A 22,414-nucleotide genomic window follows, 5' to 3' on the forward strand; every position below is an offset into this window, starting at 1 on the left:
TTCTTTTGAACTTATGATTAACGGGTTTTCCCTTCAAAAAACAAAGCTTTCATCTCTGGTCTATGAAAATATTTCCCCAAGATCATCTCGCAATCCGGAAACATCTTTGGCAACATTTATACATTTTTGTGGTCACCCAATTTAACAATTCAAAATGCGCATTCCAGCAAATCGTAAAAAACAGGCGACTGAAAAATATCAAAACATAATTCGAAAATCGTGTAACAATTGATAAGAATCAACAACAATGTGACAATGTGTAAATCTCCTGACTGCCTGACCTCAATCTGTTCGGATAACAATAAATTATGATCTGGGGGACAAAAAGTCGCCGCGCAGACGCCACAAAGTCGCGTGCAAAACGCGTGGGCGATTTTCGAATATTTCCATCACATCTTCTTTTGTGTGTGTAATTTCCAGCGTTCGGTGGAATCTATTTTGATAGATGTCCGGGCCATGTTGACACCGCATAAATCATAAATAAAGATTTCATATTAATTTATGCAAAGTACCCGAGATGTATGGCGTGTCTGAAATTAATTAACCAGCGTTTTCTGTCTCGCAGCGACACATGCAAATTCGACCAGCTTTTCGGGCCTCACATCGGATTTATCAAGTGTCCAGCTAGCCAATCTCTGCCCAGTCCGACAGCTCTGGCCAAAACAAAGCTCTCTCTTGGCCAACTGGCGCCGTGTGTCTGTGATCGCGCCCCTAAGCGAAAATTACAAAAAAAAAATAAATAAATAGCAAGAAAAAAATCAAAAAAGCTCGCAACGAAACGCGCCACGCCAACGCCTTAGACCGATATTCACATATTCAGAGTCGGCAAATGCCGCTAATGAAATTTTATTATACTCTGGCAGCAATAATTTATAAATTTGTTTAACAAAAAATAAATTTGTTAAGCAATAAATTTAAATACGCAAAGCACTTGCCACTTTTGTAAGGCGCTCTGCGATCTGTCTACGAGGCTATCGAGATGCTCTCACGGTTTTGGGTTTTTAGTCGTAGAACCGATGATAGAATCTTTGGTTTATGAGCATTGGGATTTTGTCATTGGATATATATTTTTTTAATCCAAGGGCATGGGTCAGAGTCTAGAATTTTAGATATAAACAGTAAGAAATATACAAATACTTAGGTGTATGGTTAATATAATTTTAATCAATTATTATGAGACTATATTTGGGGATTTAAAGCTGATAATATTAGGAAAATGAAAAAAAAAACAGTTATAAATCGTTTGAATCTTAAACTAAACTACGTCAGAACGATTTTAGAGACTAGATTGTAGGTTGTTTTAAATAATTATTACCTAAAACATATATATATATATACTTATATATAAAATATAGTGAGCAACAAGTAAGTCAAACTTATTTAAATATTACATTTATTTTTTTGTAATTAATAGAACATTTTAAAAACATTTATTCGCACTTATCCCGGAACTTTTTCTTCCAATACTATTTCCGCAACAAGATTTTTCACTTTTTTCTCAGAAACTTTAAAGATGTGACTGTCCCTCCCTTCGCATAACTTCAATGCTTTGTTTGGCACTTAAATGTTACACCTTCCCCTTGGGGGATGAGCAGGTTTTTTTTTTTTTTGGTTGGTGGGGAAGGAAGTGAAGGAAATATCAAAAACCCAAACAAATAAAATTCGAAATTTGCATTAGAATACGTCTCGGTTTGGCGTCAAAATAACTCAACGGCAAAAAGCTCACTGGTTTTAGGTTGAATTTATCGCCTAAGCACAAGTGCAAGAACAACTTGAACAAAGTCGGTTGGGAATGTCGGTAGATATATATTTGTATACATTGTATATCATTTTATTACTTTTTTGTATAAACATCTAGTTTTTTTGTGTTTATTTTCGGCTTGGCGCCTTCGAAATTTCATTTGAATTTTGTGGTCAAATTTTTTTCTCAGCTCAAATTTTTGTTGTCGAATGTTTATTAGCCAAATTAGCGTGTCAGGTGAAATTTAAGCAGATTTTAGTTGAGCATCGCCGGCTGTTTATGGGAAAATGATTAGATCCGCTTATGGCCGGGTATCGGAGAGATGTTTTTATGCGTTTATTTTTATGACACTTATTCTAATGAAGAAACAGTTTAAGCCAAGGCTTAAGTGACGGAAATGCCTGAGCAGTCTGGCCGACACTATACCCTTACCCACTCCCAAAGACATTCATATTCATGTTGATTTTTTAACCATTTTTCAAGTGCAGCTTAAGCGGAGATTAAGCCAACATTGACGACGGGCGGCAATTACGCGAGATTAGTTAGCATCTTAATTTAATTGTTGCAAATTAAATAAATTTGCATAAAGGAAAAGTTGCATTTAAGGCAGTTGATTGGGATATGAGAAAACAATTTGCGGTAACTTGTTGGTTTACACGATAATGAAGTCCGTTTTAAATAAAGAGACTATGATATTAATGGATAGTGTAGATCCAAGTAAATGTTTTATTATTATCGTTGCAAACTTGCTTTTTAGTATGATTAGATTATTTATTAATCGGTTTTTTTGAATTTAATTATAAATCACTGACTTAGGTCTTCAAAGAAACGCCCCCTTTGTTTTGCAGGTGACTAAAGCCGATACATTTGCCAAAACTGTAAACACTTGGATCGTAAAACAAATCCGATTTATGGCCATTATAATGATATTTATAGCAAACCACTAAACTCACAAAAACCGAGTTAATGATGACCAAAAGAAATATGCGACGCTTGTTAACAATTTGGCGCCATTTAAACGGCGACGAAATTTTAACACGATTTTGTTTTTATAATGCAATAACTAAATACCAAAAACGAATCTGTCTTCTACATATCGACAACAATGTCTGAGATTTTAATGGCATCGTTAAAAGCGAATATCGAAAGGGAACCATGACGGCATCAAAACGAAAAACGTTTTACGACTTCGCGCCTTAGAACCAGCTCGTTCTTTTGGCTCTTATTCCGAGATATACTGTTGTAGAAATTTTTTGTGCATTCTATATACGATCCGATGGGTGGGAATTCCGATTGTGAGAGGTGCGAACCGGTTTCGGTTCGGGGGTTCGGGTTAAAATTAAAAACTGACGCGCACTCAATTAAGTTTATTGCATTGCAAATCATGTCCGTAACCCATTTTTATGACATTCTGAAGGTGTCAAGATGATTTGTCAATGTTTGGCCACGCCCTCGCCCAACACCGCCTTTCCCCAAATACCCCCAAACTGCCCACATATCATCGGTACTTGACCATCGTAAAAACGGCGGGAAACAGTTAGCCCAGACACTTGGCCATCTGTTGCTGTGCCACTTGCACTGACGGAATGCTAACTGTTGCTCCCACCTCGACATTAACTTTACTTCGACGTCGCCTTCAACTTCGACTAGGATTTAAAATCTTTGGGTGCACTGGAAAAACAGTAATTATATTAAATTATGTACTGTTGTAAAAATCATATTTTAGAAATATAACAGGCACTGTTGTTAATTTAAAGCTGGTAATACAATTTGTAAAAACGTTGTGCTTAAAGCCATATACTAAATTCAATAAAAATCCTTACGAAATGTATATTGCTAGAAAATTTTTAGGGAGAAAGGTATCATAAGCTATATTTCCTTCTATATCCTAAGCTTTTTTGATTGAAGGCTTTAAGAACGAAAATATTTATATGCGATTTATATTACATTTATATATTTACCCCTTTAAATAGTTCTTACATGATAACCAATTTGTATAAAATTTTTGCCAGTTTTGAATAGACTGCGGGCGTTTCGTCGTTCCATTTTTTTGGGTTCAGTTTGGCTCGGTTAGGTTCGGTTCGTTTCGGTAATTAACCGCACACTGACCTTCCTCATTGCATTTGGTAGTTGGCAGTACTTGAGTTTTGGCACCTTTTTCGAAGCCAGTTTCCGCCGGCAGTTCACTTAGTATGTGCCTTGTGCAAACAATTATAACTGTTGAGCTCGTCAGTAGCTCATTGTGTTCTAAGATAAGTTTTCCTTTTTTTCTCTTCTATTTTCTATTTTCTATTACTTTTCTTTTTGTTCTTTTTCGTTCAGGTATTGAACGCTCAGTTAAAAGTAGGTTAAAGTCTTTAAATTTTTTAATGGCCCAGTTTTTCTTATAGTTTTTCAAATAGGTTCTACATTAACAGACCAAGTTAAGTGGGACTTATGTAAATGGCAGATGTGTAGTGAAAGCCAGAAATATTTCACAACTTCAAAAACAAAGTGTAAGAGGTTTGAAATTGCTAGTATATAAGCTTGTTTAATATGGGCACATTTTAGAATTGATAAAAAATTAAATTTGTAATTTATTAAACCACTTTTAGAATTAGGGGAGTTTGGAGAATTTTTCTTTGCTTAACATAAACTATATTTAACTTCCAAAAATACACTCCTTGCTCTGGCAATTTGCCTGTATTTAGCGAAAATATTTCAAATATTTGCCAGCACCTGGAAAAAAGTGGCTGCAATTGCAGAAACTGTACAACTAAGCGGCTTGTTTACGTGGCAGGCACGTCACAGACGTGAAATATTCACACAATTTCATAGAGTCGCGGTTTGAGTCTGGACTGGGTTTTGCAGCCAAGGCAAGGTGGAAGCCAAATTGAAACGGAGGCTAGCCGGCTAGATAGTTAGCCCGCCTGTCAATCCCTCATGGACTAAAGACTTAACTATTTGACAAATAGCCCAGGTGGCAGCGAAAAAATCTACATAAATTCTCACCTATTGCGGCAAGCCGATCGAAGGCGATGGCAAATGCCTGGGCGCGCATAGATATTTCTATATGATTTAATTTTTTGTATTTTTTTTTATATTTTTTGAAAGTGCCAACTACTTGACATTTGCTTTCCAACTCCCAGACTTTCAAATGTCCGAAACTCCAGGTCTTGTTGATCGGCCCATCTTTTGTTGGTGGAAAAGCTTGGGCTTTTAATGATTCTTCGCGGGGCCTCTTTCTTTTGTCGAACACCTTTTTGTGTCCAACTTTTCATTTTCAATCAGGCCTGTCAAATTTGTCAAGCTCGACGAGTTTTCAAGTGGTAGGAAACGAGGCGGAGGGAAAAGCCGCTGAGAAAAATTACAAAAATGCATTCGAAGATGCGCATTCCCTTCGCTCCTAATCAATGGCATCTAATTAAATGGCGTTGATTGTTGTTGCCACTTTGACAAATTGTTGTTGTTTATTTGTCGGCCTCTTGGTTTTAATGCGTTTTTGATTGGGTCGAGTCGGCTTAGAGGTTTCGGCCATAGCCCTTTTCTTTCGGTAGGTGTGGGGCATTTTGATTTATTCGCCCCCTAATCAGATAAAGTAAAAAGCTTTCAGTTTGAGTTATATGCTGACTGGTTAACCGTTAGGGAGTGCTGGTGTTTTTTATTTTTGTTGTGGGCAAAGAGGTTTACGAACAACAATATTTTGTATGGTTTGCCAAAAACGGAAATCCAGTTTAATCTCTGAGAGGGCTTAAAAAGCAATAGATTTAAAAAATAAAGATAATCTGGAATTTCTTCAAGAAAATGAAAGTGATTTATGTCAGATATACTTGAAAGAATTTGTTGTGCAAGACATTTATAACTAGTTTCTTCTTCACTGTTGATCGCTTTATAAATATATGATTATATGTTTGTGTAAATTAAGAGAAAATTCCATAAATATCTTCATAAGAAATGCAATTATAAAATATATATTATTTTTTCGCCAGAGAGCTCATAAACTCATATTAAATGGTTTTCTTTAAGCAGATATATGATAATAATATTCAACGACAATGTATTTTTGGTTATAAGGATTCTTCAAACAACTAACACTCCCTAGACATACCAGTCTAGCAAAACTAAGCCATTTTTAATTCATTCCCAAATCGTTTGTAGTATAATTAAGCTGTTCTGAATATGAATTGATAATTACATCAGCAAATATACCATCAAATGACGTCTTTGCCCGATCAACCAGTGAACTGAAAGCATCTCAAATATGATATTCTCAGCCTCCCCTTGCCGATCCACCGAGGTGTCAATATTCCGTTCTATTGACGCCCTCGAACAATAACCCGAAACAAACCTCACAAAAAAAAAAAAAAAACTTGTCCCCGGCACTCGATTGTGTGTCACAGGTTCGAGATCCAATCGATCGGGGGTTTGTTGTTTGCCGCCCAGCCTGAGAAAACTTGATTGGGCCGATCAATTTGATGATCGTGATCATGATGTCGTTGCCGATGCCGATGCTGATGACTTCATGGCAGTCAATCAGGGAACCGGCGCATTTGAATAAGTAAAGAATATTTTTAAATAATTTCTCGCGCCAATATTAATTTTATGACTTTTCCAATAAAAAACGAGCATGTGACTAAACGGGACAGGGATTTTGAGGAGGTGCCAGCAGCAGTCTGGGAAAATGTCAAAATGTTTTGTCGCCTCCTGTCAGCCTGTCGCCCAGCCCTCTCGGAATTTGCCGACTATAGCTATTTTCCCCCGCACATAAAATATCTAAATTATGTAGCCGTAAATTATGTTTAGGAAATGCACGAAATTAGCATAAACCTTGACTCACCCACGACCAACTGCTGAGCGGACTTTTTGTTTTCCCGCGATCCAGTTAGAAAGTAGTAAAAGTTCGTTAGTCAGAATTTTTCCTCCACATTTTTTTGGTGGCTGCACACTTGAAAATGTAAATTTTCTAAATGCATTTCTGTTGTTGTCATAGGCTTTGCGTGTTGAACATGATTTTGATGATTTGTAAGCTGTGATTTCGGTGATCTGCGATCTAATGAGCCTTAATGGGAGTTTTTGTTAAGCGAATGAGGAGTACCTTTTATTGTATTTTTCATTTTATTTATTAATTATTTAATTGTAAATTAATAACTTAGGGGTTGGAACTGGAACGCTTAAATTTTTAATGATTTTACTAATAGTTTTTATGGCTTACATGTATATTATAATAAGTAAACAAAATCATAATGCTATACAATTGACTAATAAAAAAAACCTTAACCCTCTTTGCTTATTTTTTGTTTATTTTTATTTGTATCCAATGTCAGTGCTTGTAGATCTACATTATTTTTGGTTTGAAACACGACAATGAATATTTTTGTTTATTTAGCTGCTCTGTTAATATATGTTCTTGTATTTATTTTGTTGTTACTTTTTTTAACGCTTTTTTCTCAAACTGAACCAAATCTACATGGACCAAAATGTGACGTTTTGGTCGGATGCCACCCACGATTTAGCCGAACCCAAGCAAATCCCGAATACCTTATCAGCGTGTCCAATTACAAGTAAAAAAGCAAAGTGCCAGATAAAACACTTCTGCCCTCGGATAGCACACACACCTATCGGTGCTCAGAAGTTAGTCCGTAGAACTGTTGCAAAAAAGTCAAGAAGAAAAGAGCTGGACAAAGAGAAGCGACAGGGGACGATGTGGGTTAAGACGATAACGGGTACATGAACCAGGTAGAAGACCGGATTCCAAATTGGCCCAAATGTCCAACGAATTGACAATTTATGTGACGGACCGTGCATAATAGAGGCCTTTTGGCATTTTGCAACTGCCAGGTTGGCCAGGTAAACCCGCCAATAGGTAATAGGTATGTAATTTTTCCTGGTAAAACTTAATTTCATTGATGTCCTTGCATCGTCGTGTGCCCTCGACCGTCGGTCGAATATCAAAAGGATCGAGACCATATAGTTCGAGTGATTTATATGCCCATTGATAGACTGAGCATCGGATTTTTATAGACTACAGCCAATTAACAGCTGCCTCCGACTTCCGTTTTTCGTTGACATGCCTGTGATCTATGGCTCTAATTGCGGATAATTGTGGCTAGCGCCAAGGTCGAAAGATTAATTTGTCTTGGGTGTGGGATGTGCCATCATAAAGCCATAATCCACTAATCCCTGGCAAACGGAACCGACCTCTCCACATGAAGTGGAGTGCTGCCGGGCACTAAACCAACTAAGTAGGCAATTCTGTGGGGTTAAGCTATTAGTACAGCGATAAGACAGCAATTAGCCAAAGTTGACCAGTTTAAACCGGTTCTCCGCTATCTATAAATATGAAGTTCAGTTCCCCTTCCTGTTTGGCCCATATAATCTATGGCTAAAGAATTTACACGGACGCCCCCTCTGATCTTCCTGACTCACCTCAAGTGATAATTTTATTTTTAGTGCTCAAATTCTTGGAATCAAATTGCTATGGTCAGGGCTAAATGGAATTTCTGATTAGGAACAAATTTAGCACGCAATTGCCAAGGCCATTGGAATTTGGACCTCATCAAGTACATCCAAATAAGACTTAAAAAAAGGGACTTGCCTCTTTTTAAATTTAAAAGTATACAGATCACATGTTTAATAACCCTACTATAATTATATATAATTAGCAATGCCTATTAATATTTAATTTCCACAATGTTACTGCTTAGGAGAAGCATTAATTCCTTTGGTTTTTAATAAGGGGAATTCCAAGTTTGTAAGAACTTGGCTTTAATAAAAGTCCCCTCGATTTCGATACCTTTTTTCAAAAGCCAACCCCATTAGGTATTTATGGGTTATCAAAAGTGTCGAGTAACGTTGACGAACGCATTTTGCACATATCTGGATATGCGATAACTTGGCCTTGACCTAGCACCACAAAATCCAATCTAGAGTCTAGGGGATTGACCACGGCAACAGCAGAGCCTTTCGATTCGCTTGGTCTCCTCTACAAACAAACAACAGCTAATGGTAAAAGTATTTACGATTCGCCGACGATAAACCAAAAACAATAATAAGGAAAGCTTTGCGTAACGAGCCTCTTCTACTCAATGCTAATAAAGTCGCATTTGAAAACGATAAGTGATAGTCAGACGATGGTATTTATTTTGGCCAAATTGCGACTTAATGACCGCCCAAAAGGTTATAGAAAGTGATGTCATGCGTACATACATCCGCTGATAAAAATCAATTAGCCACTATTAATTTCGCTTAGCGCCACTCAATGGCAACGCTACCAGATCGTTCTCCAAATCTTGTTGCCAATAGGTAAGTTCTCGTTTTATAGAACCTATAATGGAAAAATTACTACATTCCTGTACTATAGACCAAATTAATGGCACAAGGTCTTTTGGGTGACGGAATCAAATCTAATTTGGCTGACCACTTAAGTATATAGAAGGTACATGACGCCATTTGGTGATTACCTTTGAGAGATCCATAAACCATGGGATTTATGTGTCCTTAGTGATCCGAAAATATCGCGTGACTTGTACTATATAATTGTCATACGATCGACACGTGAGTTTTAGAACCAACGATAAATACAGTTATTGATTTACAGACTGTAATAAAATTGAGCCAAGAAATCCATAAAAAGTGTTAAGTAAAGTTATAAAAAAAGCAAAAGGAAACGTGAGTATATATATATAGGTGTTGCAGAAATGTATTGGGAAAGATATGGAAGGTTTTAAGGAACTCAAAACAATTTTTTACTTTTGTTTAGATATTTTTATTTTTATTAAGTCTTAATAAAATATATATTTATTTTTACATAAGTTATTACTACTTGTGATAAACATTTTTCAGTAATTTCCCGGGAAACAAAACGTGCCGAACTTTTATCTTATTTAGGGTTTATTTTGTTTTGGAGAACGCCTAAGACCCGGCTGTAATACCCATTTGACAACCTCGAGTCCGCCGGCATGCCTTGAGATCGTGGCAGCTTACCTCTCACTCGATATATATATATATATTTAGTATAGTATGGTATATCTTCCTGCACTTCGGTATGTAAACCTGCGGGGAGGCTTACACAGGCACATGTTGTTGTTTACGCCCAGCGAATGGGGTCTTAAATGGGACCTCGGACGATTGTTGGCTCTTAATGCCCCTGGTAAATGCCACAAACGGACCGCTTTTGACCAATTGCACCATACGCCTCAGATTGGCGGGGCTTTGTAGTAGGTCACGGTTCTCTAGTGGCTCCACCAACTACTGGTTATCGCCGCCGATAATTGGTTGTGCCAAGTGCGAAATATCGGGGCGGAATGGCGGAGGCGTAGGTTCTTCTCGCGGCGATAACCGAATCAAAGTGTAAACATCCGCACTCGACGCATATGGATCACTGATCACAGATCTGCCGCTTTTGTTAGTGGCAATTTCCTTCCAACATTCCACGCAATCTCCCTTGACCGAAAGCAAAATACCTCACCCCGATAAGCCATGGCCCAAAAATAAGTCACAAAGTGGTCAAATATGTTGGCTTCTAAAAGGAAATTCCAATAAGGTTGCAGGCCTTTTGACTGATTAGCTTTCCCTCTGGAAAGAAAGCCATATATTTGTAATATGATTTCATTGCATTCCTTTCCTTTTCCGCGAAAGTACCTATCAGATTAAATTTTTGTTGAGGAACGCTTGATAGCACCAGGAAATAAATTCGATTTATTGCCAATTTTAGATGCGTAAGAACGGATGTGCTAGACATTGATCGAGTTGTGAATTTCGGAGTTTTATATAAAAGTATTATTACAATTCTAAAGTATAATGTGATTCACTTGTATCAAACAAATTCTAGATTATAAAAGTGATAATTTATTATCCATGATCATTTAATACTAGTTATTTAGCAAATAAGTTCTGTAATCATATTCTGTTAAGAGCTTATCAAGCAAATGAAAATTGTAAAGTGAATTTTTATCGGTTTAATGAAAACATATGAATTAAAAATAAAGCAATAAAGGTTTTTGTCTTATTTTCATAATCTTTTAGCGCAGACCCCTTATTAATTGAAATCTTTACGATCGTTTCCTATCGTATTCGGGCAATATAGGGCAGTAAATAATTTTTTTTTTGAGGTGCCAATACGATGATTTCATTCAGATAGTTTCAGATAGATTCATAGTGCCAAGATTTTATTGATTCTGGAAGAATTTATTTCCTTCCGTTAATTGTAAAAGCAGTTGTAAATAAATTGTTTTATTTGGGAACCTTTTTGATCGTTTCCTCTGGTTTTTTGGCGAGCCAATAAATGATTAAGCGATTTTAATTGATGCGTGATTCAACCTTAATCACTTCCCGAATCGCCAATTTCCTTCCGTTTCACTTGCAGACTTTGTTGGTTTATTGTCATTTTCCTTCCGCTGAATTTCCTTTGAGTTTAAAGCGACATCAAGCCCCTAATGAGGCAGAAATCTTCATGCAAAATGTCACAAAAGGGGAAGCAAGGGAAAAACGCCCAGTCACGGGCCAAATGCTGTTCCAGAATTTCGCCAGCGGCCAGAAAAAAAGGTGAAAGGTGATGGAAAGGAGGGGTGATTTGGTAGCAGACGTCGACGGGACATTTGTGGCCTTTCTCTCGTCCATTCTGTTGCGTCATGTTAAATAAAAGCCCGCCGACGGAGAACAGGACATTGGACATGGACTTGGCTTCCGGTTAACGGCAACAAAGGATCGCCCTGCAGCAGTTGCGGTTTTTCAATTGAAATCAGCCAGGACGAGGCAGGACAGGAACTCAACCCTGACCGCAACGTGCTTGGAAATGAATACACGGCCAAAGAAAATAAACCCAAAACGCGGGGAGTTGCCCCGAGGCCAGTTGCAACAATCCTCAGAATGCGGCTATATATGGTTATGGCTGTGCATATCCAACAATCCGGCTGCGAGGAAGTCTCGTGGCCTTCCTGTCCACCCGAGTGACACCAATATTTAGAAGAAGTCAACGACTAACTGGCCGCTGAGTTTGTTACAGTCGAACATCGCTAAAAGTAATTAACGTTGGCTACACTGGTGAACATAACGTGGTTAATGTAAATATTCTGTACTCAGTTTTAACGATTACAACTTTTTTAAAATTTTTTATTATGCTGTTATTGAAAATGAATTGAGCCAACATTTTCCACATTAATTAAAATGTTTTAATATTCACTCATGCAATTTAATCTGCATTGATTAAATATTTAATTTAAATAGTAAATATAACATTTTGAATTTAATTGAAATTTATTTGAACTAATCCATCTTTATATCAGTGCACATCAAAATGTTTTTTCCTTATTTGAAAAATATGTACGAATTAATGTTAAAGTCTTTTAGAAATATATAACTAATTGCTTATGTGTTACAATTAAAATTGAAATTTGTTCAAATCTCAAACGCATACTTTAAATTTTGTGAGTTTATATTTTAAATATTTTAATCAAGAAACAACAAATTTTAAAATTTTGTGGTTTTTACAGATATTTACTACGGAAATCCATTAAATATTATAAAGGACATTAATTATTAAACCGATTGTGTCATAGCTCGAATTGAGTTTGTGGCAGATGGCATTTCGGGTTTGGGAAGTTGGCCCGTATTTATGACGATCGGCGTTCGCATTCCACACCCAAGAGGGGCCAAAGTTTGGACTGTCCTAAATTAACATCTGTGTGCTAATTGACTGCTCAAATAGTTGACTCGATTCATTAGCTCTTGGCTCTGAGTATCTGGGGTTTTGGGCAGAGGTAGTTTAGTCGGTTCTGTCAAGGGCTCCCACATGGCATGGATCTGAGTTTTAATTGCCGCACCTGCATCGCGTGTCCATAAACAGAAACAAAAGGCCACAAAAGCAAATAAGTGTCAGGCCCATTGTCAGATGTGTGTCAATGATATATGTCGAGTCCATTCGTATATGGCAAATGGACAGCCTTGAACGTGTTTATCCTTAAAATCAAATTGCTGCTGATCCAGATAGGAAATGTTAAACATGCCATGCAGTCAGTTTATTCCTGGAAATACAAAAGGGGGATAAGGTCCTGAAATAGCAAAAAGCTTTTTCATTTATAGACTTAAAATTCCACAATTAACTCTCTATGCGTATTATTAATTTTGTAAGAAAATTATGCAGCACTTGGCATTGCAATATCGATACTCAATCCTCACTTAACCTCTAGTCAATGACAATTATCAACCGATCTTAGTGATCAGTCTCATCTTACCCCTCCCTGAACCCTTGACCCTCTGGCAATCCCCTTCCCTTTCTCTCTGACTTCCCCCACTCTACAACCAATTTGAAATGTTTTGAAAAATCTGCATAAATTAGTTGGGTAAATAATTTTGCAGTTGATGACGCGCCGCAACAATTTGAAATAAATTAAGCCGGGTTCGGGCACGAGGAGTGGTGGAGTGGAGGAGGAGTGTTCCGGGGGCCTATAGCCCCGATCAAGTGACGCTAATGGCCACAACAAACAAACCAAACGATGCAACTTGATGGTCGCTGATGATAGTCGTAGTTGCAGGGCCAAACTGCAGCGGCAGCAACAAATTGATCAATTCATAAATAATGAAAACGTTTAGCCAAAGAAAGTGTTGACGTGGGGTGGCGGGGGGTTTGGTTTTCAGCGGAGGCTTTCGGGGGGTTTCCAGGGGAGTGATGTGTAAGCAGCGACGCGTTCACAACTCCACTAACGTCAATTTTAATCGTCTATGATAGGCAGGCCGAGTGCACTGAAATAAACAGCTCTTAAATAAAGTATTCCCTAAAATGTCTCGAAGATGAAGAGTCCAAAAATTTGTTTACAAAATACGGTTTCATATTTTTATATATGTACATCTAAATTCCTATGAAAGGGATCTTATTCTTTTAATTTAAAGTATATGTGTATATAAATTCAAGCATTTGACTAATTTCAGTCATTGCTAGGGTAAGAAAAAATATTTGAGCGGAAAAAGCTTAAGCCTTAGTAAAATAATGAAAATGACACCGAATGAAACATGTTTTGTACAATGATATATAAAAATTAAATTTTAGTTAGAAAACTTTTTCCAGATAATGTAATCTCTCTAATTAAATATTTTAAAACTTTAATTTCGGAGATATTTAAAGGAAAACATTTTGTAATGTATATAATTGTAGTCTCTCTAAGACTGCATTACCATCCCAAGATTTCTAACAAATAAAAGACTGTTAAAAACTTCAAAACTTTGTATGCATTTATTTTTCTAAAAGCTTTCAATTTAATTTATTTTAGTGTAACTCACGATTGGTTAACTGTAGCGAAGCATATCTCGATCGGGACCCCCCCGATGTAGAGCGACACATGAAGTGAAGAGTTTTGCACTTGCGTTGGCGATTGTCACGATCGATGGCGACGCCGAAGACAACGTCCCTGCCGCCAGAAATAAATATTCAAATAAGAAATCAAGTTCGCTTCAGGTTCCCCCGACTGCCGGCTCTTCAAAAAACCAATACCAATAGGCCGCAACGATGGCCACTTGCATCCGCAATCGGTTGATGTTGCTGTTGCTGTTGATGTTGCTGCTGCTGTTGCTGTTGCTATTGCTGTTGTGCCCCTGATGTTGCTGCTGGGACATTGTCGCCGCTGTCAGCGTTTGTCAAATGAATGCACCGCAGAAGCCAATGGACAGCGGCAACATGGGTGGGCACCGCAACTTGGACTTGGACTTGGACTGCGACTCGGCGTTGACAGTTCCTGCTGCTGCTCCTGCTCCTGCTCCCTCTGCAAAACAGATCGCTCCCCCTTGTTCGATAACAAAAATAAAAAGACCGGATAAGGCGTTTTCTGCATTACTTTGTTCATTGGAATTTTTCTGATGCCTTGGCATCGGCGGCGGCTGCTGGTAGAAATTAGAAAAACGCCCATGAAATGGAATTCTTTTGCGGACTCGCACTCACACAGCACACGGCACACAGCAGCACACAGCATGTGGCATTTGGCCAAGCGATCGGCCAGCCAGCCGGTGGCTTCCAATTTTAACATTTTAACCGATTTGGCGCCTAATTTGGTGCAAAATTTGATTTCCAAGGCAGCGGCATCGTTCGGCTTTTAGAAAGTAATTGTCGCGTGGGTGGTTCTTTCTCCACTGCAACTGAATGTGGCTAAAATAAATGGTCATTTGATTACAAAACCCGTTTTGACTCACTGACCAAAAATGTTATATAAAAATAATGAACAACTTTAAAAATAATTATAATATTGTACCACAATTGTATTGTAATACTCCTAAATTTATTTAAATTTTAAATTAGCATAGGCAATATGATTACTGTTACATTAATTTTAACAGTTAAGCAGCTAAACCAGAAAACTTAAAGAAATATGACTGCTATGATGGTTTTTTAATAAAAGTGGAATTGTCATTTTTATGTAATTAGTGTATAACTACTTACTTCAGCTAAAGAATTTGGCTTACAACCTACCAAAAAAATTAACGTCTAGATATAAGTTCTACATAAAAAGTAATTAAATTAAATGCACATTTCAGTGCAAGAGTCACACATCTGACGGTCAAGTATTCTTTTTTGTGATTATTTCGAAAATAGTTTACTCCAAATTTGATCATGTCTTGGCTTCCTTTGAAGCGACTGGCCTAAGTGGGTCATGATTCTGGAGTTAGTTCGCCGCACTAACGATCCTTTGGGCTGGTAAATCAAGTGCGTGCCTGCCATAAATCAAAATCAGAGCACAGGATCTGCCCGAGGGTCCATATCCCTGGCATGTCCGACTATTAATAAGTAAAATGAAAAATGCGCCACGCCCCCGGGCCACTTAATTGTTGGCAAACAAAATGAATGCATAATTAGTTTGCTCCCCAAGATGGCCACGATGGCATGAGGTTAGTTATTTATGTCGGCCAGACCCGTTCGCCGCTTCCCAACCTTTATGCATATTATGAATATTTCTGGCCGGGGCCTCGGAGTTAAATGCATTTTTAATAATTTCATTAGGGCCATGTCGGGAATTGGTCGTCGGTCAACCGATATGCCATAATTTTAATGATCGCTTTATAGAGACATTGGCCATCATCAGAAGAGCGGAGAGCGAAGAACCCTAGATACTTTCCCATCCGATAAGAACGTGGAAAATTTATACGTTCGTTTGGCATTGTCAGTGCCGTTTACCGTTGGATCTATAGCACTACGCTTTTTTTCGTCTTCATTTTGATAGCTTAATTGGAATTTATACTATCATCGCTTTGATCAATGTCTGGTGGATTCTTTTCCGAGTTGACCGATAGAAATCTTGGGCGACCAGAACTTGAACGGCATAAATTTTCCCTTAATTAAAGCAGTTCTGCCAAGGTGAGAATTTTGATATTAGCTTAGAATGAAGTGAATTATTGAAAAATGTTAACTGCTTTGGAAGAGGTTTTTCAAATGGTTATTATAGGGTTTTATTAAAATTATTATAAAGAAAGTGAAAAGCAAATTAATATATATATATATAATGGTCAATAAGGGGTTTTATCAAAAATTACTAATATGACCTTATATAAAACTTATTTAGAGAGATACAAGAAAATTATTTTTTCAATTATTATGAAATATATTGTCATGAGAAATATATTTAATTTTCGTGTTATTAATAGTTGCAATTAGCAAAGTCTCATAATCCTAATGAGTTGGCAACTTCTTTGATCGCCTTCGTCCTGCGGCAGAACATGGAATGGGACCATCTCTAAACGACTATAGACATATCATACCATCTATATTAAGTTGGGGAGGGTGGGGAGATACCTTATCGTTGGCATCGCATCTCTTAGAGATCCTTACATGGCGATAAGCAAACTCTGGAAATCAATTTTGCTGCGTTGTTGTACTTAATTAAAAAAGAAGCGGCCCGAAGGAGGAGAAAAGTGGAAGGCATTCCTTTGCATACAGTGTGTTACCTTTACCTTTGTGGCTGAAAACTTAATTTGCCAGATGTCTGTGTGTGAGCCGATAAGCGAGCTCAATTAGCAGCCGAGGGCACCTGTTGGCTCCTCCTAACGTAACCCATCGCCACTATTCATTTTTACCTGTGCGCTGCCGGGAATTCCTTAACTAATTTCCCTCTATTTCTCTATGCGAGTGGCTGCCGCCTCTGATAAATCAAAATTCCTTTCAACATTGTGTGCGGTCCAGCCAATCAATGAAATTCGTTACTCTCCTTTTGTTTCTCTTTTTTATTTGGCTCGTTTTTCCCTTTGTGAAGGACTCCTTTGGCCGGCTATTAATCAAATCGTTCTATATATTATTTATTTCGTGACTTGTTTGCTGGCCGTATATCAAAACACTTACCTAAATCATAATTTCAATTGTTGCTAAGGGCAATGGGAAATACCAATAGGGAAAAACCAAGAAAATTATTGTTTTGGTTTTACTAATGAGTCGGCCAACTTACATTTTTTCTGGGAAAATGGTTTTGGTTTGCTTGAATACAAGAACATTTAATAATTTATTTGAATTGTTTATGGTTACAAAGAAATCAATATGTGATTTATAAGGGCCCTCGTTAAATTTATTGAAGTACAAGGAAAATAGTTTGAATATACGTAATTTTAATATCATTTTTATGACTTTGTGAAAAATGTATAATTTCATACAATATTTTATGAATTTTAACCGTTTAGAAATGGCTATGAAATTACTAAAATATTCTGGAAAATTCTACGCAAAGTTTGCCCAAATTTGATTTCACTTTCTTTGACCCTCAACTTAAGCTCAACTTGAAAAAAGAATTCTAATGAGACCCATTTAGCGCACTTGCAGATTCTCGTTTCCAAGGTTGAGACTGGGAAATTGCCACTAAATCACAACTGTACATGCAAAGTGCCCCGTAAGTATGCAACTCTTGTTGGTTGCAGCTTGGAAAATTCCGGCTAAAATGTGCAGAAAATAGAGGCGGCGGAAAAGGTGGCAGAGATTTATGGCCCGGCCCCCATTAGCAAATAATTTCGCCATTCAGAGGCTAAGGCCAAGGCGAATTTAAATCAATTTTAAATAGCAGCCGAAATTGGGGGCGTAGCGAAACGGCTTTTCCGCCTCCATATGGTCTGCAATAATTTGGCATGAAATTTTTTGGCTCATAATTTATTGTCGACCGCAGCTTGTGTGTGTGTGCCTGTTTGTGTTCGTCCTTTTGGGCCAACTTTTACCTGAATGGCACACGCACCCTGGCACACTTTCACCTTTCTCCCGAGTTTTCCCGACATTTCCCTCTTTGGTCACCGCAATTTACCGCCTTAATGCAGTTTTCCTCCGCCTTTGTCTCTGGCTCTAATTTGTGAGGCATTGTTGCGGCAAAAACCAGCTGGTGCTATATGTTATATTGTATTCCACGTATCCTTGGCACGGGTCCAAAATAGCACGCTTTCCAAATTGATATGCATTTTTCAAGGGGGCGTGGGCGGTGCTTTTAATTGCAACGCAGCTGCCCTTTAGCTCAATTTTTTTCTCGGTAATTTTAGTGATTCAACATTGGTGACTCACCCCTAAAACTATAAACCAATCTCATCGAAGACCCGTATTTCCAACTAAAATCATCAATGAACTATATTTACATATCTTAGGCAACCGAGAGAGATGGAAAAAGAGGGAAATAGGGAAAGGGGAAATGTTCTTTATCTCAAGGCGCCGTTTGAAGTTCATTTTAGACGCATTACCTGGCAATCGACTGAGAAAATGTGCCTCGGTACAGAGAAAATATTAGTTTTATACAAAATAGGTTTCCGTCTATTAAAACCACACTTTTGAAAATTAACTAATAAACTTGAAAACAGGATACTTTCTTGATAAATATTTTAAAGAATAAATAACTTCTCGAAAAATGTTTAAAAAAATTATACATTTTCAAAGAATATTTTATGGTAGAAATAAGTGTCAAAACATATTAAAAGAATATCGAACTTCTCAATGATTATATAAATAAAATAAAACTTATTTAATAATCATTTTTAAAAGAAATTGTAATAGAAAACTTGACATATACATATTATGCCTAGTAATGTTAGCTTAAAATACAAATATATTTAATTTGTATGCCGAAAAAATGCACAAACAGGGTTGAAAAATTTTAAAAAGTAAATCGCCTCATTTAATTGTACTTTGCTTTACAAGTTAATGTGTTTGAAATGCAATTTTTTCCTCAGTGTGGTCATCTCTATGGCCAACATCTTCTTCTTCCATATCTTGCACTAACGGACGCCAAAAACATTTAGTCAACAACTGGCTCTGGTTTTGTTTTGGGACCTGGGTCCGCTGCCTTATCGGTGGCACTGTGAACCACTTGAAGCCCATGGATAATTAAGATGGGGGCTGGAGGAAAAACCAGGGGAGATGATCAGGGTACCCATCGAATAAATGTCTGGGTTGCTATACTCCTGGCACGGGCTATGTTTTCCCAAGTTTCATGGTGATTTTCAATCAAATAAATGGTTCGATAAGCTATTTATATAATTTGTTTTTCAAAATGGCAATTACAAGATCAGTGGGAGCATTATTTTGATATACTTTTAGTAGAAGGTTATTAAGGAAACTTTAAAAGTTAACTTTAATGGTAAGAGTCATTTAAATAAAAATCCATTATATATGTAAATAATTTGGAAATAATTTTCATAAGCAGATTAAAAGTCTGTACAATTCAAACAAATTTTTTAAAATTGATTTTTAACAATATTTTCAGTGAGTATATATTGAAAGAGGGTATAAATATAGCTTTCGGTTTTTAAAAATAACTCTCCGAGTATCTTAACTTGTTGAATTGTTGAAATCGTTCACGTTAAGCCGGAGTATTTACAGAGTGAAGCACACCCTTGGGAGAAGTATCTCGCGTTGCTGCCAAAACGCTTATTGATTTCCTGGGCCATTCAACTAATTGGATCCTTAGCGCTGACACGTTTCGGCCATCGACAAGTGCGCGCTTCAATTTGGCACGAAAACAAATGACTGGCAATTAGACAATTGCCGAATGCCGAACGCAATGGCACTTTCAATTTGTCTGTCAATCGCAAGTGACTTTTGCCCGGCAGCATATTTCATATTTATGGAGCTGTCATATGGTTCTAAGGGAATTGCTTATTCGGAAATCACAATCACGTGCTGCAGTTGCCCATGTTTGGGTTTCGGTTTCATTTGTCACAAAGGGATATTCTCTTTTTTTTGTGTATCCCCTGTGTGGCATTGGCATTATAGTTCCAAGTGTCATAATTCATATGAAATTTATGTCAGCTTTGTGTGTTTGTTTTTTCTTTTTTTTTTATTTGTGAAAAGGTGTCCTGGCTTATTGACTGCGCCAGGATTAAGTGACATTTGTGATTTTGACATGTGGAAATAGTGTAGAGGTAAAAAGGTGAAAATAAAAGGGAGTTTAAGGCAACTTCTGTTTTGTTATCAGAGCAACCAAACTTTCCACTTTTGCCAACTTGAAGTTATCAAAACTTTCTCACCCAACTTTCTTTATCTGAAGGATAACAATGAAGTGGAGTCGAAGCCCCAAGGACCTCAAACTCCATTGAAAACTTGGCTTTTATGCAAAAGGTGTGTGATAAATCATTTATCAACTTGTATGCCACAAAACTTCTGCAAATTGGCTTGGATCTATATTCGAAAGACAAACTTAAACAGCAATTTAAAATCCTCTTACCAGCATTTGAGATAAGTCAATGAAAAGCGAATAAGATACCAGAGAAACTTAAGTTTATCAAATCATACACATGACTGTCAAGTGCAGAAACTTCCCCCCCAATTTAAAGACAGCTTCAAATTGAATCGTATGGCGCAAGCTGAGTGAAATTTATTCACCCTTGTTAAATTTTCACACACAATGAGTTTCTTTTCGCGGCCATTACCATTTTCACTTTAAGTAGGGAAAAGCCCCAAGCTGGAAAATGACTTCACCACCACCAGTGGCAAATGAATTGCAATTTCCCTTTCTTTCGGGTGAGAGTGAGCTCCTCCGGTGACTTTTGCCAGCTCCTCCGGGTGCGATAATTCAATGAAGTTTCAACAGCTTTTTGCACCACATGCACCTCACAGTTTCTCCACAGTTGTTGCACGCTAAAATGTATTCCCTTCACATTTGCCGACACTTTTGCAGCGTCTTTGACTTTTTCTTCGTTTTTCCTGAGGCAAATGCGTCGCCATGAAATTTTAATCAACTTTTTGCTTCCGTTTTTGACTATTTTGTCCTTTTTTTGTTGCATACAAAATAGCAGACATGTCTGCCGCGTCGCATTTCCGCTTTTCCGAGGCGAAAATGGGGTGAGAAATGTGAGTGTTTGTTGAGCTGAAATAAGGTGCAAAGGACGCACATAGCTTTGCGGTTTTTGGGGAAAGTTCAGTGAACTTTTTATCACAATTCAAAGGGCTTAAGAATGTAAAAGTTCTAAAGAATGTTAAGTGAAAAAGTTTGGTGTGAGATTTTTATTTTTTAAAGGGAATTGTTTAATTTGTGTAAGAATTACTTTTCAAGGTGTTTTAATTACTTTTCGATGTGTTTTAATTTTAGTAACCTATCTTTCCAATTAGTTTATAGTTAAAGGTTTATTTATACTATAGTAACATTATTTCAAGTTTATTGAGCGACTACCATATTATTTCATCGAAATTACCGTCCATAAAGTTGTAATAGCAATAATCGGTTAAATGTTATTGCCTAATAAGTGAGTCCGATATGCGCTAACAACTAATCGCATTGTTTTCGCTAGGTCCTCAAAACAAACGGCAAATATCAGTTAATGTAATGTAATGCCAAACTAATCTATTGAGTAATTCCTTGAGCTAACAAAGTTGTGGCATAACGACTAAAAGCTGCGAAGCACAAACACTGTTCAAACACACGAGTGGGCACTCGTTACATCTGAATGATATAATGCCATTACCAAATAAATCATCGCACTTTCTGGCCCCCCAATAAAGCCAGTCACTGACATACCAATCAATATGGTATGGCATTCCAAGAATAGTTAGGTATTTTTATTCCAGGCCCATCTCAATCCTCTGGCCGTTTAATCTTTGGACTTGTGTCAAACGAAATGTCCTTCCTCTTGAAATCATTCAATTAGGGTCCCAAATCCCGACAAAAGGCTGATGTGCAAACTTTTGGCAGCACGCTGGCTGCGGGTACCAGTAATTGAAAGCGAATCCAGGACCCAAATCACGGACTCATAAATAATACACAATGCCAAAGGGATAAGCGACAAATTCGAGGCCCCCGCCGATGCCAGAGACCAGATAATTGCCGGCAATCAAAGTTTATTGAAACGTGACACAGAGCCCTCAGACTCCTCAGGCTTTATCCACTTCTCCACAACAGCTGCATCATCATCATCATCTGGCATGCGGGAGTAGGATACGGAGTCACCATCCCAATCCTTATCGCCATCCACCCACCCAAACGACCTCAATTCCTTCGACTGCCAGACACCGCGTCGCCTACACAAAAACTTTTCATAGTCGTGCAAACACAACAAAAAAAGTTGCCGAAATTCTCTGAATGAATGTGGCAGAACAAAAATAAGTTTGTCCCGGACAAAAGTTGTATTTTTAGTAGCCAGACTTTTGGTCGGGCACTGGCTGGCCAAATAAATCTGTCAAGTGAAACCAAACTTGTGGCATGATTATACTCTATACCACGAAGGGTTCTGATTTTCTTTAAAAAAAGGCCAAATGGTTTAGATGGG

At 37.5% G+C, this 22,414-nt stretch overlaps 1 protein-coding gene across 1 annotated transcript in view; it reads left to right on the forward strand.

Moving 5' to 3' along the window:
* The window catches only part of LOC108144127 (protein kinase 4), a 36,901-nt gene extending 14,819 nt beyond the window's left edge, over nucleotides 1-22,082 (forward strand). Inside the window, exon 6 of the mRNA XM_017268770.2 lies at nucleotides 21,922-22,082. Coding sequence (XP_017124259.2) covers nucleotides 21,922-22,082 — 161 coding nt within the window. The remainder of the gene's footprint in view (nucleotides 1-21,921) is intronic.
* Nucleotides 22,083-22,414: the final 332 nt, after the last annotated feature.

The sequence above is a fragment of the Drosophila elegans genome, unplaced genomic scaffold, assembly GCF_018152505.1.
Source record: "Drosophila elegans isolate 14027-0461.03 unplaced genomic scaffold, ASM1815250v1 contig_183, whole genome shotgun sequence".
NCBI lineage: Eukaryota > Metazoa > Arthropoda > Insecta > Diptera > Drosophilidae > Drosophila > Drosophila elegans.